Below are 13,347 nucleotides of genomic sequence, written 5' to 3'. Positions count from 1 at the left end.
GCTTTTCAGCTTTCTAAAGGTTGTTTTTCATGTCATTTTAATTTTTATTTATTTTTAATTTATATATTCAGTTACACCCCTCCCTCCTCTTCTCCTGATCTCCATTCCCCTCCCCCTCCTCTTCTCCTCAGAAAATGGGGAGAAAATTATCTTCTCCACCAACCCACTTCAGCACATCAAGTTACATCGGGACTGAGCTCACCCTCATCCACTGAGGCCAGGAAAGGCAGCCTGTGGACCAACCTTCAACTAACCTAGATCCATCGGTGCTTTCAGAGACAGAAGTACCAACCAAGAAGCAAGCATGGACTGGACCCCTAAATATGTGTAGATGATGGGCAGTTTAATCTCCTCATGTCTTATACGTTGTCCTTTTCACCTGAAATACCTCATGGATCACTCATAAACACCATTCTAAGAATTATTTGTCATTTATACCATTCCAGTATTGATTCCAGTGTTAATTCCAGTCCTGGCTTTCCTCAAGGTCTACTTTATTGACTTCTCTTTCTTATATGATTACTATATTTTCCTGTTTCTTCTCATGCCTACAAACACACTTTCTTACATTTGTGATGATATAGTGCAACCATCCTAGACCCCGTTTTCTTCCTCTGATGATTTTGAATGTGCCCTAAATACAGCAAACTCACAGGTGCATAGCGTGGTGGAGGAGAGCATTTGCTGATTGAGAGATGTTTAATGGAAAGCTCATGGTGTTTAACTTCTTTTCTGACAAAGTTCGGTTAAGCCCTGTCTACTTGATGCAAAGCCCTGAAAACTCTCTTAAGTTTCTGTTTTCTTTGAGCTCTTTCCACTGGACTTCTTGGCATCCTATGAATGACTTTCTATGCAGAGAAAATATGTTAAGCTGTGGAAGGGGCATTAATATGCAGAAGTTGATACCCACCCCTCCACAGACCTCTCTTCTGCATAGATTTTTCTTTCTGCTCTTTCAAACATCCAATCTATCTTTACAGTTCCTGCCTGCTTTTCATCATTTTCATCTGATGGTGTGTTTGGACCTATATAAAATATTGCCATAATCATAACTGATAGTTGGGTTACATTTTTTTTGAATTTTATTTTTTTCTTATCAGTTACATTTTATTAACTCTGTATCCCAGATGTGTCCTGATCCCTCATTCCCTCCCAGTCCCTCCCTCCCTCCCTCATCTCCACTGTGCCCCTTACCAAGTCCACTGATAGGGGGGACCTCCTCCCCATTCATCTGATCCTGTTTTATCAGGTATCTTCAGGACTGGCTGCAAAGTTCTCCTCTGTGGCCTAACAGGACTGCTCCTCCCTTGGGGGGTGGGGAGGCCAAAGAGCCAGTCATTGAGTTCCTGAAAGAAATACTCCTTGTTCCCCTCACTATGGGAAACCAATTGGTTAGTGAACTACCACAGGCTACATCTGAGCAGAGGTTCTCGGTTACATTCATACATGGTCCTTGGTTGCATGTCAGTCTCAGAAAAGACCCTGTGCCCAGATATATTTGGTCCTTGTGGAGCTCCTATCCTTTCCCCATCAGACTAACTCCCCTTCTTTCTTATGATTCCCTGTACTCTGCCAAAGGTTTGGTCATGAGTCTTTGCTTTGAAAACACTGCTAGTTAGAGTTTTTCAAATGCGCTCAGTAGACTCCTGTCAATGTTCAATGCGCATCCCATCTGTCTTTCAAAACGAGGATTGATAATCTTACTCCATGTCCACTCTCTTGATTATCTTCTTTAGGTGTATAGATTTCATTATGTTTATCATATCTTATAGGTCTATATAAGTGAGTATATAACGTGTTTGTCTTTCTCCTTCTGGGATATTTCACTCAGGATGATCTTTTCTAGATCCCACCATTTGCCTGCAAATTTCATGATTTCCTCCTTTTTGATTGCTGAATAGTATTCCATTGTATAAAAATACCACAATTTCTGTACCCATTCCTCCATTGATGGACATCTGGGTTGTTTCCAGGTTCTGGCTATTACAAATAAAGCTGCTATAAACATGGTTGAGCAAATATCCCTTTTGTGTACTTGAGCAAACTTTGGGTATATACCTAGCAGTGGTATAGCTGGGTCTTGAGGAAGCACTATTCTTAATTGTCTTAGAAAGCGCCAGATAGATTTCCAGAGTGGTTGTACCAGTTTACATTCCCACCAGCAGTGGAGGAGGGTTCCCCCTTTCTCCACAACCTCTCCAGCATGTGGTGTCCCTTGAGTTTTTCATTTTGGCCATTCTGATGGGTGTAAGGTGATATCTCAGGGTCGTTTTGATTTGCATTTCCCTGATGGCTAATGAGGTTGAACATTTATTTAAGTGTTTCTCTGCCATTCGATATTCCTCTGTTGAGAATTCTCTGTTTAGCTCTGTTCCCCATTTTTTAATTGGATTACTTGGTTTACTGCTTTTCAGCTTCTTTAGTTCTTTGTATATACTTGATATTAGTCCTCTGTCAGATAAAGGGTTAGTGAAGATTCTTTCCCAATCTGTAGGCAGCAGTTTTGTTTTGATGACAGTGTCCTTTGCTTTACAGAAGCTTTTCAGTTTCATGAGGTCCCATTTATTGATTGTTGCTCTTAGAGCCTGTGTTGTTGGTGTTCTGTTCAGGAAGTTGTCTCCTGTGCCAATGAGTTCTAAGCTGTTCCCCAATTTTTCTTCTAACAGATTTAGAGTATCTGGTTCTATGTTGAGGTCTTTGATCCACTTAGACTTTAGTTTTGTGCAGGGTGATAAATATAGATCTATTTTCATTTTTCTGCATGTAGACATCCAGTTGGACCAGCACCATTTGTTGAAGATGCTGTCTTTTTTCCATTGAATGGTTTTGGCTGCTTTGTCAAAAATCGAGTATTCATAGGTGTTAGGGTTTATTTCTGGGTCTTCTATGCGATTCCATTGATCCTCCTTTCTGTTTGTATGCCAATACCATGCAGTTTTTATTACTATTGCTCTGTAGTACAACTTGAGATCGGGGATGGAGATACCTCCAGATGATCTGTTGTTGTACAGAATTGTTTTGGAGATTCTGGGTTTTTTGTTTCTCCATATGAAGCTGAGAATCTTTTTTTCAAGGTCTGTAAAGAATTGAGTTTGTATTTTGATGGGAATTGCATTGAATCTGTAGATTGCTTTTGGCAGGATGGCCATTTTCACAATGTTAATCCTACTAATCCATGAGCACGGGAGATCTTTCCATCTTCTGAGATCTTCAATTTCTTTCTTCAGAGACTTGAAGTTTTTCTCAAACAGGTCTTTCACTTGCTTGGTTAGTGTCACCCCAAGGTACTTTATGTGGTTAGTGGCTATTGTGAAGGGTGTTGTTTCCCTAATTTCTTTCTTGGCCATTTTGTCTTTGGTATACAGGAGGGCTTCTGATTTTTTTGAGTTGATTTTGTATCCTGCCACTTTGCTGAAGGTGTTTATCAACTGGAGGAATTCTCTGGTTGAATTCTTGGGGTCGCTCATATATACTATCATATCATCTGCAAATAGTGACACTTTGACCTCTTCCTTTCCGATTTGTATCCCCTTGATCTCCTTTAGTTGTCTTATTGCTCTGGCTAGGACTTCAAGTACTATGTTGAAGAGGTAGGGAGAGAGCGGGCAGCCTTGTCTTGTCCCTGATTTCAGTGGGATTGATTTAAGTTTCTCTCCATTGAGTTTGATGTTGGCTATAGGCTTGCTGTATATTGCCTTTACTATGTTTAGATATGTGCCTTGTATTCCTGATCTCTCCAAGACTTTACACATGAATGGGTGTTGGACTTTGTCAAATGCTTTTTCAGCATCTAAGGAGATGATCATGTGGTTTTTCTCCTTCAGTTTGTTTATGTGGTGGATTACATTGATGGATTTCCGTATGTTGAACCACCCTTGCATGCCTGGGATGAAGCCTACTTGGTCGTGGTGGATGATATCTTTGATTTGTTCTTGGATTCGGTTTGCAAGTATTTTATTGAGTATTTTTGCGTCAATGTTCATAAGAGAGATAGTCTGAAGTTCTCTTTTTTTGTTGGGTCTTTGTGTGGTTTAGGTATCAGGGTGATTGTTGCTTCATAGAATGAGTTTGGTAATGTACCTTCTGTTTCTATTTTATTACAAGCGAAATAATTAAGTGAATATACAAGTCTTATAATTATCACAAAAATGTTTATAAAAATAATTTTCCAAGCACTTAATATCTGGGTAGAAGTTTGCAAAGTTACAAAATCAAGAGCTCTGTGCCTGGGAAATTGTTAAGTAAATGGTCTCCACTATATTCTTGAAACTTTTGTCCTGAAGTTTGGAGATGTAAGCCTAGAGATGAAGAATTTACCTGACATGGATGAGGCTGTTGGTCTTATTAACTGTGATTTGATTCTAGATTTATCTACTAAAGACAAATATTTGATTTGCTTTACATGTGTATATTTCACACATATATATATTTAAGCAAAATTTACTTATGGGCTAATTAATAACATCTGAATTGTTACTAGAGCACAAAATTCATTATAGAATAAGTCTGTTTGTAAATCCCCTATGTTAGAGAATTTCTTGACTGATAGCCTGATTCAAGTAAATTTTCCTAATCAGTATCAAGTATAATAATCAGTTGGAGGGCTTTGATTTCTTACAGCTTATCACTACAATCATGAATCAGATTTGTAACACTGAAAAGTTAATTCAAAATATTATTTTTTAAATTTCTTGCAATAGAGGTTTTTCTTTTTTGATGTCTGCTGGCTCTTCCCTGCAGAAACCCCTTTCTAAACTATATTCACAAATTACTCCTTCTATTTAAGCTTCAATTTTAATGTTATTGTTTCTGACAATTACTGTTTGGAATGTGATGGATTGTGGCATTTCAACCATGAGGCACTTCTGCTGTGTCTACTTTAAAATACTGTCTTTCAGCTCTTTTACTCCCATAAGATTGCTTAAGGTAGATAACATTCTCATGTCTTTGTTAGGGATACTGTAAGCACGAAGAGAACATGATTAAGAGAGCCTTTAAAAAAATGATGGCTTTGAAACTGTCGTGAACTTTAGTTATATTTAATCAGATTTATAAACAAGTTTAGTTTGTATTATATCATGATCTTTAAGAGCAAAAAATTTCCTACTTAAAAAATTAAACTTAATTATAGATACATATGTAAGATGTCTCCTGGAGAAAAGTACATACACACACACCCACACACACACACACACACACACACACACACACACACGCACATTTACTTCTTGGGAAAACAGTTTAGGATTTTTGTTTTACACTATGCCATCTGGAGAACAAACGTGTACATAGTATTAAGAACAGTTTAGACCTCTTTAATTAAAATATGTGACAGTAAAAGCCGCTTTTACTTCTCAGCATTTACTGTGTGCCAGAGATCTGTGAGATACCCTCCTCATTTTCCCCTATAGAACATCTTTGGAGCTGTTGCTGTCCTGGTGTCAAAATGAAAAGAATGTTCTGCACAATGGGATATGAGGTCAGCTTCTAGTGACAGAGTCAGAATGTTAGTTTTCAGGTTATTCAGCCTCCTAAAAACTAAATTTTTGATTTAGATATTTAAGTGTGCCTCCTCTTCTGAGCAACAATTATAAATTTCTATTTAAATTATTATGCCATGGACAGCATAAAAATTCTTGAAAAGTAAATCAGGGGGAAAATTGACATTGCTAAGTTTAAACCATGTCATATTAAAACATGTAATAAACAGACAGGTTAAATTATGAAATATGTATTTGAGTATCCTAACCGAGTATCATAATTTTGTTATGATAATAGTGACGTGGTTATAAAAATAGGCTTCTTTATGTTTGTTAGGAGTCAAAGGCTCTTCATCTGTGGTTTCCTTTAAAAAGTCCAGGAAGTAATGAATCATGGAAAGATCTTATTGATTATTGAATCTAATAACAAGTACCTACAGGCTGCTAATACAGGACCCTTATCTTTGTGTATACAGTTAGCAAAATTGGATCTTAGAAGTCCACCAATCAATGTCAAAGATAAATTCTTATAATTTTATCAAAATATTTTGTAATACATTTTTTAAAACTAATTTTAAATTAGTCCTGAATTGTTTGCTAAGTTGAAAATACTGGCATATCTTATCACAGTTGGTTCAAATCCTTTCAAATGATATTTTCAGGTATCGCCGCATTACCCAAGACCGTGCCAGCCATGTCACTGTGATCCAGTTGGCTCCTTGAGTGAAGTCTGTGTCAAGGATGAGAAATATGCCCGGCGAGGTGAGGCACGGCAGAGAACTCCCGCCCCGATGAAAAGATGAATGGATGCCAGATGTCATTCTTTTCAGAGAATTTTGCAGTAATTCCGCTCACCTAGTCAGGGTTCTGACATCTCACTATGTGCTCCCAATGACTCTATTTTCATTCACTATAATAATCCATTTTGTGCTGAACTATATTGTTTGAAAAGCGAAAAAAAAAAGATCATCTGCTTTAATGTGTGTGTACAGTTTTCATTAAGCAGTTTAGTTGTGGAAATGTCATAGTGTGAATTATATGATTTATGATGTTGCCAGGAAGTTTAGTCTCATGGGACCACTGTGATCTATATGATGTGTCCTTGAGGAAAAGGATGTTATGTGACAATTTCGCACACATAGATGTGTGTGTGTGTGTGTGTGTGTGTGCGTTTGTGTGTGTTCGAGAGAGAGAGAGAGATTGAGAGGGATGGACATGACCATTACTTGGATTGTTCTGTAATTTCCATTGAGTCCTGTGTAAAATGACAGCGTTCACTGGGAGATGTGTGTGCAGCTTGGGGAAGCAAACGGAGATCGCCCTGTGAGAGGTAGGTGATGCCAAGAGAACAGGAAGGGCTACAGATGGCGGCATGACAAGTTGAAACTAAATACTCTGAGGAATGAAATTCGTGATAAACCTTCAACATCAAGGAATCAAGTGGCAGCACAATACAGTTAATATTTGGGAGCTACTTTCAGGGCAATTGTCCTGGATAATTTGAGTAGCTAATTGAAAGTAGCAAGTAACAAAGACTATTTGCCTTTTTTACCCTAATGACCTTAAAGGTAAAGCCTGCCAGCATAAATTATTTCCTTTTCTTCATGATAGGTAAACCACAATGTTATTAATAATAATATTAAGTTCCTCACTAAAATAAGTACATTATTTAAAAAGCTATTAGAAATAGGAAAATAAGTATGTAATGTAGTGGTGGTTTATAAGCAATATAATAAAATTTTATAAAGAGCAAAATTTTAGACCTGCCACCTTTTTTATTTCACTGTTTTGTTTTGTTTTTATCTTTTTATTGGATCCTCAAGGGAAACTGGAGATGGTGACAGTTGTGAGTCAGCACAGGGTGATGGGAAGTGAACCAGGGTCCTCTGAAAGAGCAACGAGAACTCTTAATCCCTGAGCCATCTCCCTCCAGCCCCTACAATCAGTACTCTCTTGAAGCAAAACTTTAACAAAATTACTTTAGTACATCTTTATCAATATAATCTGAATGTTTATGGTTTGAGATCACATTTTGTGGCCCTAATTAGTATGTATGCAGCCACCTTCACTTTTCTGCAAACTTTCCTGACGTATACTTACGTTCTCTGTATCTACTATTTCCAGCCATTTCCCATGAGCCCTGTGCACGTTATGCACATATTTTCTTAGTAGCTGAGTGTGCGCTTGACTCACTCGTGTTTAATATTCCTTTTGTTGGGTCATGCGCTCTCTTATGCCGTGTTCTGGCATCTCATTGCTCTTTGTCTTTCCCAGTGGAGATCCCATGTTATTTATGGCACGGATGTTTTGCCCCGAATGCCATGTATGCATTCGGTGTGAGTGTCTGGTACCAGCAGAGGTCAGAAGACCTGGTCGGGTCCCCTGGAACTGGAGTTGCAGATGATTGTGAGCCTCATGTTGGTGCTTACAACCAAGCCCGTGTCCTCTGTAAGGGCAACAAGTGCTCTTAAATGCTGGACCATCTCTCCATCCCCTAATTCCTAATATTTTTGAAAGAATCATAAAACTGCTCTGTTTGTATTACCACTGACATTTGTATTTATGCTCCAGACCCTTTAGCTTTAGTGATGTTCACAATCCAGAGAATAAGGCCCTCTAAACCACCATGAGCAAAGCTCATATGGATTCACAGAGACTGAAGCAGAATGCACAGGGCCCACACAGGTCTGCGCCAGGTCCTCTGCGTATATATTATGGCTTCTAGTTTAGCGCTTTTATGAAATTCCTGAATGTGCAAACGAATGGATTTCTGCTTCTTGTTTCTTCTCTTGGGGTTTCGGTTGATTTATCTTCTTCAACTTCTATGTGGTAGTTTTTGTTTTATCTTATTGTATTTTATTGTTTTTAATGAATGAATGGCAACCTAGCCACTAGGGTAAAGGTTAACAACTGAAATGTTGCTTATCCCTGCTGGGAGAGGGAGAACCATTTTTCTCCAACAGAGTGACCCCAGGTAGATCAAACACTCCAGGACAAATTTCATGTTCAAAAGTAGTGAACCAACATATAACAGAGTTTGATGTGTCTGTGTCTCCGTGTGTGTGTGTCTGTGTGTTGTTTTTATTTGTGGCTGTTGTGTTTTATTTCCTAGATTGTGCTGTTGTATTTTGAGGAAAAACTTAAAAGTTGAATTGGTAGGGAAAGGGAGAGGATCTGGAAGGACAGGGGCAGGAAAGAATACGAACAAAATGTATTGGAATTTTAAAATTGCTTAAAATTTATAAATAATAAAAATTTTAGAAAAATCAACCTAATTTATGATCAGAATACAACTTAAAAGTTACCGTAATTGAAACCTAAAGAATTAAATTGATTTTCTTTTAAGAGTGCTGATACGCAGTACTTCTTCCCTTAGGGTTGAAACCTGGATCCTGCCACTGCAAAACTGGCTTTGGAGGCGTGAACTGCGATCGATGTGTCCGGGGCTACAGCGGCTACCCACACTGCCAGCCCTGTAACTGTAGCGGCTCAGGGAGCACAAACGAGGACCCTTGTGTTGGGCCCTGTAGCTGTAAGGTATGTTGCTTAATCCAGCTATGTCCCGCTGTTGAGATGGAGGGCAGCACCCTTTAGCGCCTCTCCTATGTCTGTGCCGTCAGGCATTTGTAAAGCTTCTGCTGCGTTCACACATACATACATACATACATATGTGTATATTCTTTAGGGGTCATCAAATGCTGACCCGGTTCACTGCCACATCTGCCGCTTACGTAAAGTCTCCAAATGCATGGATTAGCCCCATTAGTGGTCTACGCCATTTTACAACAAACGGTTTTTCTCCCGCTGCACAAAAATGTATGTGTCACTTGAGAAAGTAGTTGTTTCAAATTAAAAATACATACCTCTATATCTACTTCCAAAAAGAACTCTGTCGAGGATTTAATTTTGTATTAAAAAAAAATAATTCCCTGAAATCTGAGTGGAGATAGGTCTCAAAATTCTCACCATATTTAAACTCTCTTGTGTAATTACCGATGTATAAGAAAGCCTTGTGGAATTGATTAAAGGCTGGTGTGTTCTCCCATGGGTACCTTCAGAAAGGCCATTTTGTTTCTTGTACACAGTCAGCTAGTAGCTCATCATGTTAACAGCGAGGGACACACTACGCCTGTGGCCTCCATGCACACAGAAACAGAGGCATGAACAAGTTTCAAATGCTGGGACTCATTTCTTCAGCTCCAGAAGTCCATTCGTGGTGTCCTGATGTGTGTTTAACTGTATTAGCTGAGCAAATGAGCAGTCTTTTTCAAATGGTGGCATTATACATCGTCATAAACATGAAAGTAATTTTGAAATCTTTTATGGAACTTTACTAAAAGCAAGACAGTTAAATAAAGACTTTAATATACTCCTCTTTCCTTTACTAATTTATTATCCTTATCTAGGTATATATGATAATAGTTGGTACACACATAAATTTGGGTGTATACAAATATTATAGCATTATAAAATATTTTAATATTAAGTATATATCACAAAAAGCATTTAAAATATGTCATAGTATATCATTTTTATGTATATTTAATGTATACAATAATAATAAAACTACATAGATACAATGTTTATATAATAGTTTATATAATGTACTATATTGGAGACCATTTAAGCATCTGTCTTGATCTATTAAAACCGGATCACTTACTGCACACGCAGTGAAGAGAAACACATTATGAAAGATCTCATGTGTTGGAATATAATATATTTTCTAGATGTAGTGCATTCCTTTCCAGTATTATCTAAAATGAAAAATCGCTAAAACCAGTGCTGAATGGCAGGGACCCACCCCAACCTCACCCTACCCGTGTGCTGAATGATGCTGGGCCAGTCCTACAGCCTTGAATTCTTCTCCCTCTCGTATGCACTGAGAAAGCCCTTGTTTATGCCTCCTGCATTTTTCCAAAGTGCTGCGATATCTCCTTTTGTCACTTGCTCCAGTGCAAGCTTAGAGTGGGAGAAAAACTTTGTGAGTCTGCAGCATACAAGAACTCAAGCGAGAGAAGGGAAGCACTGTTAGCTACACACCTTTAAAGAAAGTTTGGGCACCTGCTATGTTTAAGTAACGAAGGAGAGGGGAAGCCTCATTTCATTCAGCTTCTTCGGATGGAAGGACCAGGAAGGCTGGAACAGGAGAACTGGTAATTAGCTGTGCTCATGGGGGAAAGCTCCTCAAGCTGTCTATGCCAACTCTCTGCCTGACACCAAGCCTTGCAAGGAGTGATTGTAATTCTAATGAGGAAAAAAAAATGCCCCTAAGAAGACACTTGAAGCTCTAAATACACAGTTGAGACACTACAATAAACAGTAATTGAGAAGTCATAAAAGTGATTTAAAAAATAACTAACTAGCATCATTAAAAGCAATGTATCTTTCAGCAGTGTGACATTTTAAATAGAAAACATCAGCTTTTAAGAAGTCTTATGAGGGGCTGGAGAGATGGCTCAGAGGTTAAGAGCATTGGTTGCTCCTCCAGAGGTCTTTAGTTCAATTCCTGGCAATCATATGGTGGCTCACAACTGTCTATAATGAGATCTGGTGCCCTCTTCTGACATGCAGGCAGAACAGTGTATACATAATAAATAAATAAAACTGTAAATAAACAAAAAGAATTCTTATGATAAAAACTTATAGAAAGCCAGTGACACCAAGAAAACTGTAAATATATACAGTTGAATTAGTCACATCACAAAATTATGTCACAACATAATTATATCATGGTGTCTTATACTGAACTATGTCACAATGTACAGAGTATGCACTGTGATGAATTGCCCATCACCTCTTGTTTACAAGAATGATAAATAGCCAAGTATTTAAAACAGCTGTGTTACAATTTAAATACCAAAAGGAACACCTACTAGTCCAGAAAGGAATGAGATATTTCCTTCTTTTTTTTTCAAAATAAAAAGTGTGTTTGAAATAATTGTGCTGATTAAATCAACAGTATGGCTCAAAATACTTTATCAGAATGAAAATGATATAGATGCTTACAAAAATTGGCAGATTTTCATCTCGATATAATATACATGTGTTCATGTAGTATTCTTATAAAAATAATTGACTTTAAGCAAGTATTTATAAATAGACTATAAAATAGGTATAAATAATAGCTATATAAGTACACATCTACGAAATACACATTAATCAATAATTATTCACATATATGTTTCTTTATATTGCTACATAATAAGGACTGTTTATTATTTTCTTTTTTACATGCTTTTATTTTTAAAACTTTAACAATTACATTTATTGATTTATTGTGTGTGTACATATGTATGTGCTTGTGTGTGTATGGGTAGGGCACAGTTCCACAGCGCTTCTGTAAATATCAGAGGACAACTTATGAGAGTTGGTTCTTTTAGCACACCTGTGAGTCATGGGGGATCAGACTCTGGTCATTAGATTGCAGAGTCTCACAGCTACCTGGCTTCCTTTTCATAGATTTCCTGAGGAAGAACCTCAGGAAATGTCTCATCATACACTTTGAGTATGAAGACATTTTAAAGAACTTCATTATGAAACCTGAGGCCTATTCTTTTTCTTTCATGAATTTTAAGTGACAGAGATTCTAAATGCTGTATTGAGCCGAGACAACAAGACTTTTTCAGCTTCTGGTATTTCAGACATACAGATTGGTTGGATAAACACAGCTGGTAAGCTTCAAAATCTTTAGATTCAAGAAGTAAATGGGAATTTCTAGGTTTCAGACCAAAGAGGAAAATCTGCTAAACCTGAGCTCAAGCCAATTTGAGTAACAAGATTTATGAGGTGTAGGTGGGATGTGAGCCTTAGTTTTAAAATAAAGTCCAATATTTGGAGGGGTAGATATACTTTAGCTGGCTCTCAGAGATAGGCTGGAATTGAACTGCTTTTTTTGTAGATCCCAGAAATGTTTCCCAAATGAGAGGAGGAGACTACAGCTCCATGGCATAATTTAGGGAAACAGGTAGACAACTTTCTTGCCTTTCTGGAGCTGTGGGAGAAAAGTTTTCTGGGAGAAGAAAAGTTGTGGCGAATAAGGACTCAAATTCCCAATCCTGTGTGCTCTGGGAGAATATAATTGATTATATTCCTTCTTTATGATATGCATAAGTAAAATGTTTCAAACAGTGATACTATGATTGAAGATTCTGGGAGAGAGATGGAATAATTTTTCTTTAACCACGTGGCCCCTGGAAGGTAGAATACTCCAGTGGCAAGCAGACATCCAAAAGTATATGTACAGCACAATCTGAACTTGAGTTTAAACAAGACACAAAGTTGGGTGAGCGAGAAAAGTGAAAAGTGAGGGGAAGGGAGAGAATGAATGTGATCAAAATAAGCAATAGGGGATTCTCAAAAATCTAAATAAAATGATAGAAATATTGAAGAATATAAAATAAAAATTAAAATGTGGAAAGAGCTGATACTACCCAACAGCACAGAAAATCTGAAGAAATGGAAGCAATGTTTGCATCATTATTAGCCTAACTTGTACCATGGTCATCCTGAAGATGACCATGACCTGCGCTCTAGACATTTAACATCTAAACATTTATCCTAAACAAGTTTAGCAATGCATTTTTAATATATGTGTGTGTGTTTAATATATAAATACTTGGCATATCGAAACTAAGAAAAATAAATATCAGAAAAATAGCTCACTTTCTTTGTCTATGTGGGTAACATCTGTAGACTCATCTCATCAAAGGATGAAAAAATAGGGGTAGGAATTTAGATACTACTAAAGTATTTATTTAATCTGCAAAAAACAAACAAACAACAACCAAACACAAACCTAGATTTGACTCCAGTACCACAAGAAAGAAAGAAAGAAAGAAAGAAAGAAAGAAAGAAAGAAAGAAAG

General features: G+C 37.4%; 1 protein-coding gene across 1 annotated transcript in view; it reads left to right on the top strand.

The window, feature by feature from the left end:
- Positions 1 to 13,347, top strand: part of Lama2 (laminin subunit alpha 2) — a 602,337-nt gene that overhangs the window by 245,967 nt on the left and 343,023 nt on the right. Inside the window, exons 9-10 of the mRNA XM_055599236.1 lie at positions 6,143 to 6,242; positions 8,857 to 9,017. Of these exons, the coding sequence (XP_055455211.1) occupies positions 6,143 to 6,242; positions 8,857 to 9,017 (261 nt within the window). The remainder of the gene's footprint in view (positions 1 to 6,142; positions 6,243 to 8,856; positions 9,018 to 13,347) is intronic.

Source organism: Psammomys obesus, unplaced genomic scaffold (genome assembly GCF_907164565.1).
Source record: "Psammomys obesus unplaced genomic scaffold, mPsaObe1.curated_primary_1811, whole genome shotgun sequence".
NCBI classification, from domain to species: Eukaryota; Metazoa; Chordata; class Mammalia; order Rodentia; family Muridae; genus Psammomys; species Psammomys obesus.
This window is presented reverse-complemented; position numbering and strand designations above follow the sequence as displayed.